This window comes from Balaenoptera acutorostrata, chromosome 3, assembly GCF_949987535.1.
Source record: "Balaenoptera acutorostrata chromosome 3, mBalAcu1.1, whole genome shotgun sequence".
In the NCBI taxonomy this organism is placed as follows: domain Eukaryota; kingdom Metazoa; phylum Chordata; class Mammalia; order Artiodactyla; family Balaenopteridae; genus Balaenoptera; species Balaenoptera acutorostrata.
Window position 1 is genome coordinate 20,628,632 of NC_080066.1, and position 23,550 is coordinate 20,652,181.

At 36.0% G+C, this 23,550-nt stretch overlaps 1 protein-coding gene across 2 annotated transcripts in view; it reads left to right on the top strand.

Annotated features, from left to right (window-relative positions):
* Positions 1-23,550, top strand: part of UPF2 (UPF2 regulator of nonsense mediated mRNA decay) — a 92,071-nt gene that overhangs the window by 49,831 nt on the left and 18,690 nt on the right. For both annotated transcript variants that reach the window (XM_057543488.1, XM_057543489.1), the window contains exons 11-17: positions 1,650-1,766; positions 6,177-6,362; positions 8,484-8,687; positions 9,405-9,680; positions 12,012-12,195; positions 17,455-17,594; positions 23,309-23,413. In XM_057543488.1, the coding sequence (XP_057399471.1) occupies positions 1,650-1,766; positions 6,177-6,362; positions 8,484-8,687; positions 9,405-9,680; positions 12,012-12,195; positions 17,455-17,594; positions 23,309-23,413 (1,212 nt within the window). The remainder of the gene's footprint in view (positions 1-1,649; positions 1,767-6,176; positions 6,363-8,483; positions 8,688-9,404; positions 9,681-12,011; positions 12,196-17,454; positions 17,595-23,308; positions 23,414-23,550) is intronic.

A 23,550-nucleotide genomic window follows, 5' to 3' on the forward strand; every position in this document is an offset into this window, starting at 1 on the left:
AAGAAACATAGTTCATAATGATGATGAGGTCCTTTGAATAGGAAAGTGTGTTACCTTCCTGAATCAGTATGCATCCAGTACTGTATTTTTAGAATACATAAAGCAAAAAATCGACAAGGAAAGAGAAGTAAATCCACAATTACAGTGAGAGACTTGAAAACACCTTTTAGTAGCTGAAAGCATAGGCAGACAACATTAGTAAGTGTATTCAGGATTGAACAACACAGTTAACAACCTTAATCTAATTGACACTATACTCAACTGGATCAGAATTTATAACCTCTTCAAATGCACATGGATGATTTACCAAAATCAACCAAAAAGAAAGTCTCAGCAAGTTCAAAAAAATTGAAATTATTCAGATTATTTTTTTTTGTCCACAATAGAATTAAGGTAGAAATTCATTAGTAACTAACTAGTTACGTGTGGTAAAGCAGATGCAGCATAGATGAAATAATTCTTCTACATTTGGAATTGGTCATTACTAACAATAACAAATTTTTTATCAAGTTGATTTCTTTAAGATATCACTAGGTATGTCACACAAAATGGTTCTCATGGGTTCAAATGCATTTGGAAAACCCTGAGTTAAACAACTTTCTTTACTGCATGATTTCTTAAGAGTATTTAAAATATTAATAATCGTCGTAAATATTCAAGGGGTTAAGTCTCCTAAACCTACTTGGAGCATCTCAGGAGACTACAAAGTACGTTAGGGGAACTTTGGACAGCACTTTAAGAGAGGTTGTGAAAGTTTTTTCAACGCTGTCATTGAAAGGAGTCATGCCATGAACAACTTAGACATATTAGTATATTTCTTTATATTAATTACTGATATATATAGGAAAAATATACATTTATTTGACACAGGTTCATTTCTGTACATTTGTTTTAAGGAAATAATCATAAACGTGCACAAATTTATCTGCAAGAATGTCACAGCATTGTTTATAGTAGCAAAAAATTGTAAACAATTTGGATGTCCCATAAATAAGAATCAGTTAAGTTTTAGTATAGTTCATATTATAAGTACTATGCACCCTTTAAATCATGCCATAGAAGGATAATAAGGACATGGAAAAATACTCATGTTAGCCCAAGAAAACCAAATTATTAAATGATATGTGTAAATCTTTTTTGGCTTAGAAAATGTGCACAGAAAAATATTGGGGGGATAAATAGTAAAATGTGGTAATGTGTTTGTAAATTTCATACAGTAAGGCTTTTGTTGTCAGAAGTTTAAAGGTAAATGTCATATAAACCAAAACCAAAAAGCTATTTAGAAAATGTTAGCTATGTCTGTGGCATTTGCTTAAATACATAGCATCTCCTGATAAATATAAAACGGGCTTTGATAAATTAGTTTTCATATATCTATCTAAAAGGAACGACATTAAATATCCTGAAGTTTTTAGATAAAATTCTATGGCCTAACACAAAGATACCCAGTGATGAAGCTTGGCATCTAAAGTAGACTGGGTTTTTTTTTTAAATTGAATTATAGTTGATTTACAATGTTGTGTTTAGCTTTTCTTCTTTTTACAGTGACATTTTAAAACTTGTTGCACACATTAGGTGCATAATGTTTTCTTTCTCTAATAGGATTGAAATGTTGTCTTTGTGGTTTTTCATCATTATTATTTTTACAGATGCTTCTATCAGACTTTTCCCATCACCATATTGAAATGGCATGTACCCTACTAGAAACATGTGGAAGATTTCTTTTCAGATCTCCAGAATCTCATCTGAGGACCAGTGTACTTTTGGTAAGGGCTTGAGGATCCTAGCAAGAGGTTGAGGTTCTTGATTTACTCCAGGGGTTAAAAATTTTGACGAGTGCCTTTTATCTTGCTCTGCCATTTTAACACTTCTACCTAAACTAGAACTCCAGCCGTTCCTGGAGAGCTGTAGGAATTTTTCTCATTTGACTGCCAGTGAGTTCACACTATTGTAAAGGGGGATTAAATTCAGCTCCAGATAACTTTTTACAAATGATGCAGAGGAGCAGGTACTCTAAATACTATTGTGTTAGAGCCCTCTTTGTGGGTGTTCTTGGTACATCGTTACTGTGCCATAAGCACATAAATTATAAAGCTTAAATTTTTTAAATTGGGAAACATAAAACATAAGCTTGAAAAATTAACTTGGGGGGAGAAGATATTTCTTAAGCTAATTAGGATGCCAGCATGGCCATCAAGTTTATTAAGCAATTAAGTTAATACGCTTATTGGTAATACCCATGCATTCGACTGCAGCCTTTGCAGGGGAGAGAGTGTGGTGGGGGAGGGTGTCAGTGTTAGCCCTGGTTTAGGACTCCCCGGGAAGAGACTGTCATTACATCAGTGTTGCTTTTACGGACGTGTTGATTGTGTCGTTTTCTCTAGGTGTGTTATTTTTTAGAATCTAGTTGTAAGCTTGAATACTTCTCTGGCAATATTTAAAATGAAAAAAACATGGGAATTTATTTCTAGTAAACAAAAATATTAATGTGAAGGCCATCACATGGACTTTATATCCACATTTTCTCTAGGCTTATTCATATAATAGTCATTCCAAGTTCAAATTTTTATTGTAACACAGAAAAAATTCTTCCTCCTCTTTGGCTCAAGCTGGTAAGGTTAAATGAGACACTGCATATGAAAATGTAATAGAGATGCCAAGAAAGCTTAGGTTTTAAAAATGTCTATATTTGTAATATTGAACCCTCTATGTTTACTTTTTGCTAGGGAAAGTTTACTAGTTGTGGTGGTGTGGATGCTTATCCCATTGCTGGAAACCAAAGTTCTTCCTGCCCGTCCGGTTTTCTTCGCTCAGCGGATCTTTCCCCCTCTTGTAGCAAAAGCAGCTAGCCTTTATCATTGATTGTCTTGCTTTCTGGATAGGAGCCTTGTTTATCATATAACGCTTTTGGGGCTCCTCCTATGTGTTAGGCACTGAACTCAGTTCTGCAGGGATGTTATGGCTGGTTGGGGGTGGTTAGTACAAAGAAACAAAACATAGTTGCCATCCTCAAAGTGGTCCATATCTAGTGCTAATTCCAGTGTAGCGTTTAAGTGCTTTAACAGAGAGAGGTATGCCGAGGATTTTATGGGCTCGTGGAGGGAGTACTTAAGCCAGACTGAATGAGTCAGGAGAGATCTTCCCTAACAGCTTCCCAGTGTTTATTGAGTGTTTATTGAGTCTGACTCTTCTGTCAGACCCTTGGGATGTAAAAGTGAGAAAGATAGTTCCTGCCCTCATGGAATTTGCAGTCTAATAACTCAGACAGATGGACAATTGGAACACAGGGAGGGGGATGCAATATAATACTGTGGGTCAGCATAGGGTATTATGTGTATAGATAGAAGAGGCGCTTAATCTAGTCTTGGTATGTCAGGAAAGGTTTCCTGGAAAAAATGGTGTTTATTTTAGAGACTAACCTGAGTCTCAAAGGCAGAGAAGAGAGATACACTGAGTCAAGAGGCTGCAGGTAAGACTGGAGACGTAGGCACAGCCCCGAGTGTGATCACTGTGCTAAGGAACGAGGGTTTTCCCGCAGTGGTAGAGAGTAGCTGTTGAAGGATGTTAAGCAGGTAGGATAGGTATGATCAGATTTATGGTTTTAGAAAGATCGGTGTGGAGGAGATAACTGAGGTGGCTGAGGCCAGAGGTAGACAGAACAGTGAAACGGCTGTTTTCAAAACCTACAGGGAAAACAATGAAGAAATGGTAAGGATGGGGGGATGGGGAATAATAACTGGCTGTATGAAGAATTTTAGGAAGCAGAACTGATGGGATGTGATGGTGAGATACTAGGGACGAGGAAGGGAAAGGGCCCTAAGATAAGACCCCGGATTCCAGCATGAGCATCTGAGAGGACGATGGTGCCAGTCACAGAGATGAGGGCGTAGGAGGAGGGAAGAGATGGAGAGTTTGGTTTGAAGCACACGAACGCTTGTGGGATGATCTAAAATATATCCATGTTTGTTTGGGAACACACATAACCTTTTAACTGATTTGCATTTAAAATTATTCTTGGCTGATGTTAAAAGTAGTTTGGTGTGGGGACTTCCCGGGCGGTCCAGTGGTTAAGACTTCGCCTTCCAATGCAGGGGGTGTGGGTTCCATCCCTGGTGTGGGAGCTAAGATCCCACATGCCTCCAGACCAAAAACAACCAAAATATAAAACAGAAGCAATATTGTAACAAATTCAATAAAGACTTTAAAATTGGTCTACATCAAAAAAGAAAAAAGAAAGTTGTTTGGTGTGTGTGTTGGGGGAAAAGGTTCTAAAGTGGTCTACATAACAGGTTGAAACTAGTCTTGGTTTAAAACTGTTATGTATGTACAAATGAAAAGTTAAGTGTTGCATTATGTTTTGTCCAAAGAACTTACAGGGTGAGGTCATTATCTCTAGCCCTGTTAAACATGGAACTGTTCTCTCTGTCTGGAAGAGTCAACATTTAATAAGCATTCACAAATTATAAAATAGATGTCAGGAGAGGAGCTAGGCTACAACCTGTATACTTTAGCAGATTCATAGACAAGAGAAACAGTTGTGAAACTTGGTATACCCATAATTGAACTTATGAAAGAGCAGAATTTCCCCCCAGTATACGATGGTTTTACGTGTATGGAAAGGCAGACCATGGGAAAGATTTGAATGTGTTTTTAAAAATTCATTCATTACTTTGTATATTAATAAACATTAATTGCAAGCCTCCCATGTGCTAGGCCAGGCACTGTTTTACGTGCTGGGTTTACAGCAGTGAACATGCTGCAGCCCCTGCCCTCCCTGAGCTTGCAGACACAGCCTTCTTTCCAAAGCTTGAAGTCTTGCTTCCACCTGCCACCACCTGCCACCCCAGTCCAGACACCTGCTGGAAGCTCTTCAGTGCTTTTCTACAGGCTTCAAATCCAGCATTGTTACCACGGTCTGCAGAATCTGGTCCCACCGAGCCTCTCCTCACTCCTTAGAGCTGATCTCACGCCATCCCGTGCTGGCGCCACGCTGGCCTTCACGTGGTTCCTGTAACAGAGCCTTCTCTCCTCATTGCCTCTCGTCTTGCCGTTGCTTCTGCCTCAGGTGCTCTCTCTGTGTCTCTTCTCAACCTTTTGTCATCCTTCAGAGCGCAACTCAAATGTCACTTTTGCAGAGAGGCTGTCCCTAAGCCACCCTGAGTAAAGTGGGCTCTCATTACTCTCCATCTTAGGGCCTTGTTATTTTCCTTCATAACACTATTCACAATTAGTATTTAAAAGGTTGTTAGTTTATTTGTTGGCTTGTTTATTCTGTCTTCCTATGCCAGACTCTTAGGCTTCATGAAGGTAGGAGCCATGTCCGTCTTGTTCACTGGTGACTTCCAGCACCTAGCATAGTGCCTGGCACATAGTAAGTGCCAAGTAAAATGTTGAATGGCTGAATAAATTCAGTAATCTTAATACTTAGTGTGGTGCTGTTTTAAGAACTAGGAGTACTGTTTGAAGATCTTCAACTGGTCAGTCCGTGGTTCTCAACTGGTGTCTAGTGGGTAGAGGTGAATGTTGCTGCAAAACATCCTGCAGTGCACAGAGCACCCTCCCCCCACACACCCCGACCAAGAACTATCCCGTCCAAAATGTCAGTAGTGCTGAGGTTGAGGATCCTGAAGTAGATGATGATTGACTGTTTTTAATCACCTCCTGGAGCTGATGCTGAGGGCTGTGGACAAGTTGTGACACTGGGGGCTTTTAGTTTTCTTGTCTGTAGAGATATGTCAGATTTACCGGGTACAACATTGGATGGCGCAGGCTCTCAGAGTAAAGTTATTCTCAGCTGTTGTGTGTGGAACAGCCAGAGGCATTCACCCCTTTATTTATATTGTTGGTCCTTAATTTCAGTCACTCGCATATAAGCCTTGTTTTACGTAGAGTTCATATAGTTTGGCAGAGTTATAAGTCAAGTTATATTTGTAGCAGAGTTCTCTGAGTATTTTATTGGACAAGGCCTAAGACCAAGCAGTTATGGACTAATTTGTTCTAAAAACATGATTAGTGATATAACAATTAGTATGCTTGCATACTCTTAGAGATACCTAGTAATTGTTTTTTCCCTTTTCTAGCCCTTTATCTTGAAATCTTATCACTGAGAGTAGAACTTTAGTTAGGAAGAAAGAAACCTTAGAATGAAAGTATTTTGACTAGACTTTTTATTTTAGGAACAAATGATGAGAAAGAAACAAGCCATGCATCTCGATGCAAGATATGTCACAATGGTGGAGAATGCATATTACTACTGCAACCCACCTCCAGCTGAAAAAACAGTGAAAAAGAAACGTCCTCCTCTCCAGGAATATGTCCGGAAACTTTTGTACAAGGATCTCTCCAAGGTTACCACTGAGAAGGTAAATCTTAATGAAATCATAGAACAGCAGTCAACTTGAGATTTGTGGTAGTGCTAAGCTTATATAACATTCAACCAAATTAATTCTTTTTCGTCCTAATGATAATAGTACTGATTGCAGTGCACTTTCTTTCTAGCCCTGCACCAAATTGTTTTAGGTCAGGGACATATATTTCAGTTTTCCTAGATCAGCTTGTTTACCAATTGCTTCAGTGCCCCACAAAGTATAGTTAGGAAATATAAGTAGTTTGCATTATTCACATTTTGTAAATGGAGAAATTGAAGCAGAGTTGTTAAAGTCCCAGCAGTGGAGTTTAGGAGAGGTAGGATTAGATCCCAAGTTCCATTATGATTGATTCCATACAAGTCATCACAAGAAGGAATTCATACGATGATACATAATGTATGGGACATATGTTTTATTTTCCTTTTATGATAGTAACTTCTTATTCTAATTAAAATGGTAATTCTTCTAAATTTGATGTTGATGCGGTGTGTATATTTGAAACTATTACTTTGTCTCTGATGTTCTGTAATGAATTTGCCTTTAAATATTTTGCTTTCAGTACAGGGGTTCTTAACCTTAAGTAGGCTTTAAGAGGCCCGTGATCCTCTGGAACTTAATGATTTTGAATCTCTGGGCCTGTCTGTATTTTTCCAGAAGAGGGTCTGTAGCTTTCTTTAGATTCTCAGCAGGGGTCAATTTCCAGAAAAGGTTAAGAACCACCGACCTGTTACCCTTAATTATTGTAGTTACCTTGTTAGAATCTTCACTTTTAAGTAAGACATGTTGAGTAAACATTTCTTGGTCAACTCTACAAGTTGAAACAACATGGTATGGAACTTTTTTCTTTTCAGGAAAAAGATTGAAGCAAATTAACTTCTGGACAGAGGAAACCTATGGGGAGGATAAGAGGCATGGAATAATAATACATGTGTCATGGGTGGGCGGGGTAGAAGGTGATGACGAATGAGCGCAACTTTGAAAATTGAAGCCACCTTCAGGGATCCAGAGACAGTAGTTGTTTAAAACAACAGGATTTGAAAGCTGTTTTAGAATTGACTAAAAGTTTGAAAAGTATGGAATGCTTATGCATTTGAGATGACATTAACATTTCCATTGAAGCTGATATGAGAACATATTTAGTGCTTGAAAGGTGGATTGTGGGTATAGAGTAGTGATGAAAGGACTACTTTACATTCTGCCAGCAGTATCCATTTTCTTTCAGAATAAAAATGGAAAGAACTTGATGATGACTAGATCTCTGCTGATTATCTCATTACCAGTAGAGATTTTGAAAGTAATAGCTAACTTTTATGGGGTGCTTGTAATGCGCCAGACACATTCCTACGTACTTCACGCACTTTAACTTGTCTAACCCTTAGACCAGACTTACGGAGTAAGTGCCTATCATCCCCCCTTTACATCCAAGGAAACTGTGTGATGTCAGTCTTGATGTTGTGGCCTCCATTTTTTTTTTTTAAGATTTTTTTGATGTGGACCATTTTTTTTTTTTAAGTCTTTATTGAATTTGTTACAATATTGCTTCTGTTTTATGTTTTGGTTTTTTGGCCTCGAGGCATGTGGGATCTTAGCTCCCCGTCCAGCGATCGAACCTGTACCCCATGCACTGGAAGGCAAAGTCTTAACCCCTGGACCACCAGGGAAGTCCTGTGTCCTCTATCTTAAGGGATCTTTTAACCAGTTGACCTTGGGTTTATTTCCTTATTGGAAATTTTTCATTTATAAAAAGAAGTGTCTGAGGTTATTTACATCAAATCATGCACAAAAGAAAACATTATTTTTGTTAAATCTTGGGTATTTCTTTCAGTGACCTGAGTATGAGTGTATACTGTTAGCTTGATTGAAGTCCTGGAAACTCTAGGAAATTTAAGGGCGTTATGGAAAGATAAAGGGAAAATGTGAATAAATTTTACCAATAATTAGAAAAATCTTATTTTTCCTATCTCTAAAGTGAAGAGGCTGGTAGAGAATCTCTAAAGTATTTTCCATTTCAAAAGTTCTGTGACTGTACAATCATAATAAAATATTTGTATTATAGGGTATTTTGGACTACTTAGTGCTTATCTTAGTAATTTAAACAAAATTCTCTTCATTTAGGTTTTGAGACAGATGCGAAAGTTGCCTTGGCAGGACCAAGAAGTGAAAGACTATGTGATTTGTTGTATGATAAACATCTGGAATGTGAAATATAACAGCATTCATTGTGTAGCCAACCTCTTAGCAGGACTAGTGCTCTACCAGGAGGATGTCGGAATCCATGTTGTGGATGGAGTTTTAGAAGATATTCGATTAGGAATGGAGGTAACAAAGACCTGCAGCAAATTGGAATCTGTGGACAATTTAGACAGCCTTAAAGTCCTATTACTGAAAAATAAGGATTTGAAAACCCTCTTTTCCCCATATGGTGTCATTTACTATTACTTTTTTGAAGATAGTGATTTCTTAATAAACCCTGTTGTGTCAGATTTCCTAGTCTTCTCTCAGGCTAATGCTGAAGTATTTTTTGCCTTTTCTTCAAGTCCAGTTAAGCTTATTTTAGAAGAGTATAGTAAATTTTTATTATTTCCTGGTTACTATTGTCATTCGTGTTACAGGAATTCATAACTTTATTAATTAGGAGAATTGGTAATCATTTGATAAGAATTTCTGTAAGAATTTCCCTCTTTCTATATGCTTATTGTTTCCTTAATTCATGGATTTCAGAGAAAATAAGTTACAGAGGGCTGATAGGGAGAATTACATTTTAACTGTTTCATAAACTATTAATTCATTTAACAATAGCTTAATATTAAATTTAATACTTAACATGTTCTTTTTATTAAAACATTTTAATGGTAGACATTTCTTAGAGAAAGGACACACAGAAGTGACTACCTATTAGAAAGGAAGAAAAGAACCCATTATTTTTTCTCTGTTCAGTGAGTGATGTTGTCAAGTGACATAGGGGAATTTTACCTCTTCTCAAACACATTGCTATTCTTTAATGGAAATCTGCTTTTTTTTTTCTTCCCCCTTTAGGTTAATCAACCTAAATTTAATCAGAGACGTATCAGCAGTGCCAAGTTCTTAGGGGAACTTTATAATTACCGAATGGTGGAATCGGCTGTTATTTTTAGAACTCTTTATTCTTTTACTTCATTTGGTGTTAACCCTGATGGCTCTCCAAGTTCACTGGACCCTCCCGAGCACCTTTTCAGGATTAGACTAGTGTGCACTATTTTGGATACCTGTGGCCAGTACTTTGACAGAGGTTCTAGTAAACGAAAACTCGATTGCTTCCTTGTGTATTTTCAGGTATATAAATTGAAATAAGCAGTTGGCATCATTTAATGCATTGCTTGTGTTACAAAAATATTAGAGAAGAAACCCTGTAGCATTCATATATTATGTATAAGATATATTCATAGTTAGGTGAGATTTATTCTTCTTGCAAGTATGCTTAGCTTTAGAGGTTTTAAAATATATGATATGGGGACTTCCCTGGCGCTCCAGTGGTTAAGACTCTGTGCTTCCTGCAGGGGGCACAGGTTCGATCCCTGGTCAGGGAACTAAGATCCTGCATGCCACACGGCATGGCCAAAAAAAAAGAAAGAAAAATTTAAAAAATATATGTATGATGAATTCTATCATAAACATTCTGATTACATTTTAAGTTTTGTAATTGATGATCATTAATTTTGGGAATTATTTTGGTGCAGTTTATAAATTTGGTATAGTATGGATTATTTTGTATTTGGTACAGTAATTCATGAATCAAATTACTTGTAGTATTTATACATTTGATAATATTCTCACTCATCTGTGTTGTGGTTTTATATCTAAAATTCTTGTTTCTAAATTAAAAAAAAACCCATCATTAACACTGAAAGAAATATTTGTTCATTCATTGCTAAACTCTTGGGTTGTGCTTTCCATATCTTAAGTTCCTTTTGTAAACTGGTGGTTTAGAGCAAGTACAGTATAAATTAAATTCAGATACAAATACAGAGACAGTTTACAACTTCTCTACAGTTCATGTTCCAAGAGTTAGCTGTAGCTTGGTTGTCTGGAACCTAATCATTATTTCCCATCAAATACAATGTTACAAGTACTGGTTAGGGGGAATAGCTCACTATCAAATTCTCCAGATGTTACTGAAAGTACCAATGGTACCATTCAGTTCTATTTGATCATTCCTTTCTAGCTAATCTGTTATGTTGTTTTCATTTACCCATTGACAAAGAAAATAAATTTAAAACTACAACTTTGAGGTGTCAAAAATACATCCACATAGTAGCTGGTGTTAAGTGGGGGTAACTACTCTTGGGGAAGAGCTGTTTGTAGCCTTCTCCTATTACTTTATCTCTGCATTAGAGGGTAACTTGTTACTCTCCTGTTTTCTGAATTGATGAGCCAAAAATGGGGAAGGGGTGTTGAAGATTTGAGACTCAGATTCTCTGTTGCATGTAAGAAATGCCTTAAGTTGGAGACTGCCTGTATTTAAAACCAAAGTTTTGCTGCAGAATATCAGTTATCACTATCAGCATCTAAAGCAGGATCCCTTTCAGAAGAGTGTTCTTATTTGCACTCACTCTGACATCACTGGCAGAGAGAAAAGAGCCACTCAGAAATATTCAGGAGTAGAAAGAGACAAAAGTATTTTCCACATTGATTAATAGCAGGAATGTGTAGCAGGGATATACTTAGGGCACGGGAGTAAGAAGTGAGTGAGGCCTGGGTGATGCAGTCAGTGTGTGCTGCCTGTAACACAGTGTCCAGTTACATATTGGAAGGCAGATAGAAAGGCTCACCTGCAGCAGTGCTTCTAAACTTCAGTGTGTACACACATCACCTGGCTATATTGTTAAGATGCACACTGTGATTCAGTTGGCCTAGGGTAGGGGACGTCTCAGATTCTGTATGTCTAATAAGCTCTGAGTTCCCACACTTTGAGTAGCAAAGACCTAGAAGAAACTGGACAGGAAGATTAAACACCCAGAGGAACACCTGTTTATAACAAGTAAATTCAGGGGTTGTGCTTTTTAGTTAAAGTTGAGAATTACAAGTACAAAATAGAATGAAGGAGCCAAGCTAGGAGACGAGGGAAAATATCTCAGCGGTGCCATATACACAGAAGATGTTCAGTAAATGCTTGTTGATTACTGATTTTTATATATTCAAAACCCTATCTTCAGATACTTTTGACGCTTTAAAACAGAGCAGGTAGTATAGAGAAAATAATTATAATTTGTCAAAACCGTTGCCTTGAATTTGGTTGTTTTTGTAAAATTAAATATTTAAGCCCTATTTGGGATTTGGGAGTGGAGTTTCTGCCTGGTTTCAGTACCTGAAAATTTATTTGCTGTTTTATTTATTTATAATTTTTCCTTGCCTTTAAAAAAAGGTTATGACAGTTAACAATAAAAAATATATTTAAATTAAAGTCACCAGATGGCTTAGGAACTATATAGATGGAGGGAAATAAATGTGCTAGGATCATTGCTGTTGACCATTAAGAAAAATGGTAGGTGTCTTGTACAACTCTTTAGCTTAGTTGTTATAACTAGGTGATGTCATGATACAGATTATTTTAAATATTTTGTTATTAATTTCTTATAGCTAAATTTATTTTTCATTTGTTATCAGCGTTATGTTTGGTGGAAGAAAAGTTTGGAGGTTTGGACAAAAGACCATCCATTTCCTATTGACATAGATTACATGATCAGTGACACACTAGAACTGCTAAGACCAAAGATCAAACTCTGTAATTCTCTGGAAGAATCCATCAGGCAGGTACACGACTTGGAACGAGAATTCTTAATAAAACTAGGTAAGCAATTAATTACAGAGAGAAAATAAAGATGGTATTTGGCAGATCGTTTCTAGAATTTGCTTTATAATGTTTTCAGTTAGCATTTACTTTTGTATACTTTCTGTTTTTCGATGTTGAGTGTTACATAATAGTGTTAGGTAAGACCTGGGTGACTTACTTCTTGATTTCATTAAATAATCCCAAATTGGAGGAAAACAGTCATGTAAAACTTGAAGCAAATGATAATGATGGAAAAAATATAATCCTGTCAGCCTCTCTTAATTTTAGAATTTTAGGTTGCTAATTTAAAACCTACTTTTGATTAAAGCATATCATATACAGTATATATTTTCAATAACACTATTTCCTAAGACAGTGCAGGCTTGACACTATATAAGGGGAGTGCCAGTTAGAAGTTTGAAAGTATCCCACCAAATTTTAGATCCTAGTCACTGGGGGAGTTGTCTCTGTTTCTAAAGACTAGAGAACATGTGAGAAACGTGCTACAGGAGGATTGGTCACTTTACTTTCTCAGTATCCTTCTGAGATTGTTCTGGAAGAAGAGGTAGCATTTGAATGGCTCCCCTAAAGGACTGTAGGAGCCGACTAGCCTTGCCAGTGGAAATAACGGGAACAGGGTGGGGCCTTACCAGTCTGGTTTGCTTGCTGATAGTTCTTAGCATGTTGTATTGTAGTCATTTCAAAGTGACATATGGTTTCAGCCTATGAAGCTGGTATTTTATTAGGAGATTATTTATTAGGAGACCCTTACCGTGACCAGTTATACTGATTGTATAAATTTACTATGTTGCATATCTGAAAAACCGCTTTTCATGGCAAAGGCATTGGTGATCCTTTTCGTCTAAAACAATTTTTTCATATTACATCCAGCATATTAATAGGGTTTCTTTCTCCAAGGTAAATCCTCTTTTGGAGAATTCGATTGCTGTTATGTATTTGAGCATTATTTGAAAGGTGCTACTGATTATGCAACTATTCACTTTTCCTAATTCTCAACCCATAAAGGCATATGTGACTCTTTTTGTTCTTTGAACTTTGTCCCAAATTATCTACTTTCTTTTCCTTTTCACATTTCTAATTGTATAAAATGATCGTTTCAAGTAGAGTGTTTATTTATCTACGTACTTATTTCATTTACTTTATATGCTCTGAAATAGTGTTAGCCTTGTTTCCCAAAGACTTTTATGAATGGCTCTCTCTGTATAGTGGGCATGAGGAAATACTAGTTGGACACCCAGTTTGGTAGCAGTAAAGAGAGCAGTATGCTTTATCCTTTATCTAGCAACGAGTTAAATTAAAGGACTTTGGGCTTCTTTTGAGGAGTCTGTCCTTGTTTAGAATATGGAAAGGAAAAAAATAGGTCACCATTTGCCAATGCCACTCTAAGGATGGTGGCAGCTAGAATCAATATGCTCCCAAGTCGTCCCATTTTCCTTCTGTTTTAGAGTCTAAATATCATAGAGAAGATATACATGAATAAATCTATATTAAATCTGTTTCCTGTTGATAAACCATAAGATAATATAGCATCTTGCTTTTGGTAGTTTTTTGTTTTCAAGCACTTGCAAATTCATTATCATTTCAATCTTATAGCTACCCAATGCTAACTTAATAGTTAGCGTTTTCTTATATTTTTAAAACCATTTTACTATTATTAAAAGTAATGAAGTGTTCATGGCAGAAATTTTGAAAAATGCCAAGAAGACAGAAATCACTGATATTTCATATGCACGGAGAGTCATGTGTTAACATTTTGATATATGTTCTTCTATTTAAAAAAAATTTCTTCACGTGTTTGCAGTTTTATAACTGGATTTTTTCTTCTACCTAATATATTATGAAATTTCTTCCTGACATGAAATACTTTTCTAAATATTTAATTTTTTACAAAACTGGCTATTTTCCTTTGTATGAATGTGTTAATTCTGTTGTTTGACACGTTATTTCTAATTTTGCACCCCTATAAATAACATTATTATGTTACTTTTGTGTGTATCTTGGTTTTCTCAGGATAGAGAGAATTACTGGCTCTAAGACACACTGTTTTTGTTTTTTTTTTTAACATCTTTATTGGAGTATAATTGCTTCACAATGGTGTGTTAGTTTCTGCTTTATAACAAAGTGAATCAGTTATACATATAATATATATATGTTCCCATATCTCTTCCCTCTTGCATCTCCCTCCCTCCCACCCTCCCTATCCCACCCCTCTAGGTGGTCACAAAGCACTGAGCTGATCTCCCTGTGCTATGCGGCTGCTTCCCACTAGCTATCTATTTTACGTTTGGTAGTGTATATATGTCCATGCCACGCTCTCACTTTGTCAGAGCTTACCCTTCCCCCTCCCCGTGTCCTCAAGTCCATTCTCTAGTAAGACACACTTTAAGAACAAAACCAAAATGTTAATAGGCAATGTAATTTAATTCTGGTTTGGAAGTTCTAGATTATATTAAAATATTATAAAAGGAACAGAAATGGGAAGAATAAAAGTGAAAAAAGAAAAGTCATATGAATAAATTACTTATAAAACAGGAGTGTATTTCATAAATTAAAAATAAAATCAGTAGAATAAAATAAAAGCCCAGAAGTTGCCCCAATTAAATACAAAACAATTTAGTGTATGACGAAATAGGAATCTTAAAAATAGGATAAGAACAACAGGTGAGCATTTGGGGGGAAAATTGATATAGAGCCACATCTTATGTCATCAAACTCCAGATGGATTGAGGAGTTAAATATTTATTTTTTAAAAGTTAAAAATAGATCTGATCATCAGATATTCGGAGAGGTGGTCATTTTCCTAAATTTTAAAATGATGCAAGAAAGCACACATATGTTGGCAGATTTGGGTGTTTAAAACTTTAGTATGATGAAAGAAATAACTAAGATTGAAGTGAAAATAATTTCTGTGCCAGGTTATTATCACTTACATAAAGAGCACAGGCAAATTGATACACAATAGTTAGATGAACGTAACATAATCAAATGAGGGAGGGCAGGAAAGAGTTGGTATTTTTATTGAGTACTTCCAGTTTGCCAAAATTAAAGTGGAAGGTAATGTTGTTCATATTTGACAAATGAGTTACGTAAAGCCCAAATCAAAATACTAGGTTAACAATCGAGCCAGAATTCAAAGACTGTGCTCTTTCTGACATATTAAGTATGTGGGGAAAATGCTCAGCATGTCTAGTGAACAGAGAAATAATTTGAAAGGGAGTATTACAATTATTACTCTGTCTGTTATGAGCAGGAAAACTGAGGCACCAAGCAGCTCAAATTCAAGAGAACAGTATTTGATTTTGGTCCCCAAGTACACTTAATTCTGACCCACATTTTAAATATTTTACTGTCTAGATTTTACGTTTTATTAACCATATGTCCTTTGTACATTTTTATCTGCATTGTTTATTTTAGATTGACAGTGTCCTAGAGGTCAGCAACTGAACAGTTTATTTTACAGCTTAGCAAATGCAAAATATATTTATAAACTGCTTTTGAAACTAACTTGCAATGCAAATGAAAATGTGTTAGAAATAGTAGTATTTTCCTTACAAATTAGATGTACGGCTATCAAAACAAAGCTACTTATCCATTAGAGTTCTTCCCATGACACGTATTTTAAAGTGGCTATAAAAAAGGTATAATGGTATATTAGGCCATGTGAGTTTATCAGCACTGTGATATTTTTATTGAGAGTGCTTAGATTTATATAGTCCTGACTTTTAATTTTTTGCCTTTGATAACATAAAAGACCAATATATTGCTTCTGAAATTCCAAATAAATAAATAAATAAAATAGTAAGTTAATGGTATCTCAATCTGAGATAGCAATTTTTTCCCTCAGTATTATTTTTCTTTTAAAACAGATCTCTCTGAGCTTTATCCATCTTTTCTCAATTTTTTTTTTTTTTTAATTTCCAAACTTGAATGTACCTACTTTCATCACTCTATACATCTGTGTTTTTGTCAGTTCTTAATTGGTTAGACTTCAGACACTGGAGTAATTTTTTGTTTTTGTTGGTTGTGTTAGTTATTCAAACTTTCTGGGCTTCAGTATACCTCATAAAATGAAAGGGTTAAATCACATTGTCACTAAAGTTTCTGTCTGCTCTAATTGTCTAAGATTCTGTGAATAAACAAGTATTTACTAAACACCTACTGTGTATTTATCAATATATGGCCTCTAATGAGTTTTGAATATATAAAAAAAGTTTTTTGTTCTCAAGGATCTTATAATCTGATGTAACATGTATTGAAATCATTAGAAAAACCATTACATGGTGTATCTTTAAATGTAAAGTGCTGTGATCAATTCTCCAAGTGCTTTAGAGTAAGTAGGAGGAAAAGTAGTACTCAGTGAGTTTATGCAGGAAGTGAAACTTAGACTGAATTTGAAGAATGTATAGGATTTGAAAGTGCATATTGAACGATATTCTATATGGAGAAGCAATTTGATGATCACGAACGCAAGGTAGTGTACTTTGTGACACAGAAGAGTCTACCCCAACTACAGGAAAAGGCTTGATTAGGACTAGGGAGCGTGGGGAAAAGTCGGATCAGATGAGGCCATAGTATGTGCATCTTGAAAGTAGAGAGTAGTTTGGAACTCAAATGATAATAAAGAAGAGTTGACTAGGCAGCAAAATGTGGATGAACATGAGGAGGAGGAAAGAGATTCAAGCCAGGGAATTCCCTTTGGAGGAACACGCTGTTACTGAAGAAAAACACAAGCTCTTTGGTGACACAGCTGTTAGATCTGTCACCATATAGCTTTGCCTCCTTCCCTCAGTCTTAATTTGCAGACATTCAAATTGATAGTCAAATGTGACTTCTCCATTAAAGCGATATAATTTTATTATATCCTTGAGTTTTTAGAGATTCTTGAAATATCGTTTGATAAAAAGTGTGACCAAGGTTGCATTGTATGTGGCTGAAGCTGCACCTTATGTGCTGCTACTGTTTGCCTTTGTTCATCTGAGACTGAGATAAACAGTTTGAAGCTCTGAGAAAGGAAAAGAAAAATTTTCTTTTTTTGGCTAGTGGTTAAGAAATGTATCAGTGCTCCTTTGTTGAAATAAAAGTCTAATTAAGTTTTTTAAATGGTTCTCAAAATAGCTTTAAATTCTGTTCATATTTTATTCTGAGCAAATGGCTGTTGAATTATCTTAATACATACTTTAAGTGGTGTAATACTCACTGTCGAAAACTTGCCTTTATCTTTTTTTTTGTCTTTTTCTACTTTCTCCTCACTTCAAGGCCTAGTAAATGACAAAGACTCAAAAGATTCTATGACAGAAGGAGAGAATCTTGAAGAGGATGAAGAAGAAGAAGAAGGAGGAGCTGAAACAGAGGAACAATCTGGAAATGAAAGTGAAGTGAATGAGCCAGAGGAAGAGGTGATGACTTTTATTTATAGCAAAATAGGTACATTTGTAAAAGAGTATTTTGATTACATGAGCCAAGACTTTCTTTAATGTATAAAATAAGATTTCCTCTTTAGTTTTATTAGAGTACATGTAACTAGTAGTATATATCTATTATAAAACTGCTGGATTAATTAAGAGGTTTTTTTTTTCTTTTACAAGTAAGAAAATACTGATCATAGGATTTTTAAAAATTACTGTTATTAAGACCATTTTTTTAGAGCAGTTTTAGGTTCACAGCAAAATTAAGGGGAAGGTACAGAGATTTCCCATATGTCACCTGCTCGTACCTACTCACACAACCTCCCCCCATTATCAACATCCCCCACCAAAGTGGGACATTTGTTACAACTGATGAACCTATAGCAACACATCATAATCACCCTAAGTCCATCATTTACATTACAGTTGACTCTTGGTGTTGTACTTTGTATGGGTTTAGGTAAAAGTATAATGACATGTATCCATCATTATGGTTAGGATTTTTATTTAATAGGCAATTTGAAGACAAAAAATTGTTTCATCTGCTATGTATCTTTTTTCTTTTTTTAAAATTTTATTTATTTAATTATGGCTGCGTTGGGTCTTCGTTGCTGTGCGCAGGCTTTCTCTAGTTGCAGCAAGCGGGGGCTACTCTTTGTTGCGGTGCGCAGGCTTCTCATTGCAGTGGCTTCTCTTGTTGTGGAGCACGGGCTCTAGGCACGCAGGCTTCAGTAGTTGTGGCTTGCGGGCTCTAGAGCACAGGCCCAGTAGTTGTGGCGCACGGGCTTAGTTGCTCCACGGCATGTGGGATCTTCCTGGACCAGGGCTCGAACCCGTGTCCCCCGCATTGGCAGACAGATTCTTAACCACTGCGCCACTGGGAAAGTCCCGATCTGCTATGCATCTTAATCTCACTTTTGTTTTTTTGGCCACACCGTGTGGCATGTGAGATCTAAGTTCCCCAACCAGGGATTGAACCTGTGCCCCCTGCGGTGGGAGCACAGAGTCTTAACCACTGGGTCACCAGGAAGTCCCCTTAATCTCACTTTTGAGTGTGGACTTTTTAACCTGTAGATTTTATGAAAAAATTGCAGACTAGATGTTAATAACTTTGCTTTTTCCCAGATCTGATAGTATAGGAAATCTGAAAATCATCATGTACCATAATCATCAGCGTGCCCTTTGGTTTTTACGACTCTGTTAGGCCAAACCATATGAAATGACTGTTCTACCATTTCGGACCTACCAAAATGTCATTTTCACATATGATTCAACCTAATAGTTTTAATTCGTTCCTTTTTTCTTCTAAAGCTGCTTAAGTTTTAAAAATTCCACCTAAAACAATAGAGTATCTGGGGTTTGCTTCATAACCTGGAAGTAGACTGGGCATTGAGTTAGGGATATACAAGAAACTATAACCTGACCATTAGCTAATAATTGTTGTGTAATGGGTAAGGGTTCCTTATGCTATGCTGTCTACATTAATATATATTTAAATTAGAAAGTTAAGAAAATAAAAAGCAGGATGAATAAGAATAACAATAAAATACTGATGAATATAAAATTTAAACCATGGAATTAGCACTTTTTCACCTTGTAAGCTTATAATTATATCATGTGTATGGTTTCTTTGTGTCCCTTGGGTGCTAAAAGCATTTAGGAGAGTGTGATAATTTAGAAGTATTTTAATTAAATATTGAAAAAGTTTAAATTTATAATCAATATTTAAGTGTTTTGTGGAAATTGAATTTATTAAATTTTTAAGTTTTGATTTACTTGAGTAAATAGAATACAAATGTTTAGAGGATATGGGTTGTTTAATGTATAAAGGAATGTAAATTATTTAAGGCATTCATAAGAGAGATTCATAAACTGGATTTTTAAAAAGCTTCATTTAGCACGAAAGAAAAATGACCCATAGGGACTTCCCTAGTGGCGCAGTGGTTAAGAATCCGCCTGCCAGTGCAGGGGACACGGGTTTGAGCCCTGGTCCAGGAAGATCCCACATGCCAAGGAACAACTAAGCCCATGCGCCCCAACTACTGAGCCTGTGCTCTAGAGCCCACGAGCCAGAACTGCCGAGCCTGCGTGCCACAACAACGGAAGCCCATGTGCCTAGAGCCCGTGCTCTGCAACAAGAGATGCCACTGCAATGAGAAGCCTGTGCACCACAATGCTCACTGCAACTAGAGAAAGCCCACGCACAGCAGCACAGCAACGAAGACCCAACACAGCCAAAAATAAATATTAATTAAGTAATTAATTTTTAAAAATGACCAATAATTTAAGGTAATTAAGATTTTCTACAGTTAGAAGTAGAAATCCCTAAGTCTTTTTTTTTTTTAGCCCTGAAGGTCTGTAGCTATTAATGAACATTTCGTATGATTTGACTACATAGCAAATAGCTTTGCTGTTAGTTAAAAATGAATTATTGTGTAAAAGGGCAGCATAAATAATAATGTATGGTTTTTATAATTGGTTAGCATTTATAGGCAGTAGAAATGCACCTTTGTGTTGTTATTTTGCTACCACTTTTTTCCCCCAGTTTTACTGAGATATAATTGATATAACATTTTATTAGTTTAAGGTGTACATATAACATAATGATTTGATATATATATATATACATATATATAAAAAGAGAGAGAGAGAGGGGGAAATGATTACCATAAGTTTAGTTAACATCCATCACCTCACATAGTTATAAATGTGTTTTTTTGTGTGTGATGAGAACTTTTAAGATTTACTCTTAGCAAATTTCAAATATACAATACAGTATTGCCAGCACTTTCTCTTTCTAACCTGACCACTCCCCTAAAGTAGATATAAATAAATTGATAAAAATTTAGAACTGGAATATGTTTCTATAATTGATTTCTGTGTAAGAGATGGACATTGCTATATTGCTTTTTTAAAAAAAGAAAATTAATTAATTAATTAATTCTTGGCCTTGTTGTGTCTTCGTTGCTGCACGTGGCCTTTCTCTAGTTGTGGCGAGCGGGGTCTACTCTTTGTTGCGGTGTGTGGGCTTCTCATTACAGTGGCTTCTCTTGTTGCGGAGCATGGGCTGTAGGCGCGTGGGCTTCAGTAGTTGTGGCACACGGGCTCAGTAGTTGTGGCACATGGGCTTAGTTGCTCTGCGGCACGTGGGATCTTCCCGGACCAGGGCTCGAACCCATGTCCCTGCACTGGCAGGCAGATTCTTAACCACTGTGCCACCAGGGAAGTCCCTATATTGCTTTTTTAAAAAATGAGTTTGTCGTAGAAACATTCAATTATATAATTTAAATTGGCTTATTAAGTACTTTATAACAACAAAAGGAAATGAGAGAGTATTTCCATTTTGTATTTTTAGAGTAATCTTATGGCTGTCTTTGGATTTTGCTACCACACTAATTAGGTAAAGAATCTAATAAATTAAACATCCTCAGTAAATGTGACATTAAAGAGTGACTCATTTTCCTATAAATTTCTCATTTGAATAGTTGTAATGTATTATATTTTCTCCTCTAAATGCATTTTCTCCTTTTCAAAAGTGAACTTTATAATTTTTAGAATTGTATCATTTTTAACTATTTCTTTTCCGGTTGCAAAGTGGATATTATACATAATATATGTGTGCTTGCTAAGTGGAAAAACAAAATGTTCAATAGGATGACTCATGAGCCTTGTCTGGGAGGAGAATTGAAAGGAATGGTTGGTTTACTTTAAGGAAATGGAGTTGGAATTGTTTGCTCTCCCACCCGAGACCATCCTTTCCCACCAGTACCCTCCAAACATAGGGAGGAGAACATTTTTGAAGAGAGAAGATGGGTCGATTATAAAGTAGTAAGAACAATGTAGGATATTCTATAAATATTTGCCTTGACTGAGAAAGAACAGGGCTGGAGTGGAACTCTTCAGAAAAGTTGTACTCTTCTTTTCCATCTTGGTCCACAACTCTTCCAAGCTCCATATGGCCTTTTGAAATTATTCTTAGCACATAACAACTAGAATATTTTCTTCTCAGTATCAGCTGGGTAAATTAAAAGTAACTTTAAAGATGAAGTAAATGTTCTTCTGCTAAAATTCTAATTTTCTGCAGCATTTTAGAGAAAGTACAAGATTTATTATTGTAATAGCAATAATATTTATTGAGCATGGTCACTGTGTTCATATTACCATTTCTCTTGGCACCCTATGAGTTAGGTTATAAATAAGGCACAGATACGTTAATAATTTGGCCCAGGTCCTAGCAAGCCAGCATTTGAACTTGGACAGTTTGACTTCTGCTGTGCTGACCACCTGCTTTCCTTACCAGCTCATGTGGTCTGTTGACTTCCTCACCTCACAGGTTATGACCATGGGATTAGGACAGGGAGATTCTTGTTCAGCGTTTTAATTTCAAAAGTTAATCCGTTTTATTTTGCCTGAGCAATATAAAAAATGGTGAAAGAAAAGAGTTAATGCGTTTTAGCTTAGTTTTTGAATAGGAAGCATCTTTCAAGTGTTAAGAAATGATTAATTTTTTCCAAGGGCCAATTTAAGAGCATTTCTATTGCAAATTTAAATTTGAATTATAGAATTATGTCAGAAAAGGTTAATGCATTTGAAAAAAAAAGTTAATGCCTTTCTTTATTTTCCTCAACTATTTCCACTTCAGAAATTCTAAAAGTTTTCAAATGTTTCTATAGTAAGTAATAATGCACTGTTTGGATTTTTAAAATCAATTGCTGTGTATACTAGAAGTGTTATAACAAATTTAAATCATTTGTTTTATCTTAGGAATTACTTCTCATTCACTTTATTTCTCTTGGCACAATGAGAAGCAGCTGGGTTTAGTGTAGTCTTTTTAAAAAAAACTTTTATGGAACAGAGTGGGAGTGAATTGTGTTGGAAGGATACTCAGATGGAATGCTGCCCCTGTGTGGTTGTTTTTTTTTGGTTTTGGTTTTGGTTATAGTTTTGGGTTTTTTGTGCCTCTTTGAAAATTCACTGGAGTTCTGCCCAATCTTCCGTTTGAAAAGGAATTTTGGCTGAGAGAAGAGGATGCTGGGGGGACTGACAGGAGAGGATGGAGAGATGTAGTACTTGAAAGCCACCAGCAAGGGGAGTCAGAATGTCTATCTCTTCTGCTTAATAAAGCATGTGTCCTTGGGCAAGTCACTTAACTTTTCTGAGCCTTCGTTTTTTCACATATGAAAATGAGGACCATAAAGCTTATCCATCCTTCTTCAGAATTAGGTAGAGCAAACAAAATGCTGTGAGAGCACTTTCTAAACTGAGGTGCTTTATACAGTGAGGTGCTTTATAAAATGTAGTGTCATTGCTTTCAAATGGTAACGATGTTAAATTTGAATTGTCAGCTTTCATTGCAGAGTTAGATGGGTATTAAAGAACTGCTATGAGAAAATCAATCTCAAGTTAGGGAGGAGAAAAATAACAAAAGGTTCAGGAAACTCGTTCCTTGTGGAATTCAAGGAAGAGTTTCTACAAAGGATCTTTGTATTACTAGATCAGTGGAAAATGTGAAATGGGTTTTCAGCTACTGGTATGTAGTACATGTTGCCAGCTGACTTCGCCCTACCATTCTAGGCAGACTGCATAAAAGGCTGAAATCGGAGAATAAACAATTATACAGAAATTTTAACATCATTTTAAGGCATGTAAAATTAGTAATGTTTTTCAAAATGTTTTAATCTTCTACAAATGTTAAACAATTTCAGGAGGGTTCTGATAATGATGACGATGAAGGGGAGGAAGAAGAGGAAGAGAATACAGATTACCTCACGGATTCAAATAAGGAGAATGAAACTGATGAAGAAAATACTGTACGTATGGCTGAAAATTCGCTTTTTTTTTTTTTTTTTTTTAAATAATTTATTAATTTATTTATTTTTGGCTGTGTTGGGTCTTCGTTTCTGTGCGAGGGCTTTCTCTAGTTGTGGCAAGTGGGGACCACTCTTCA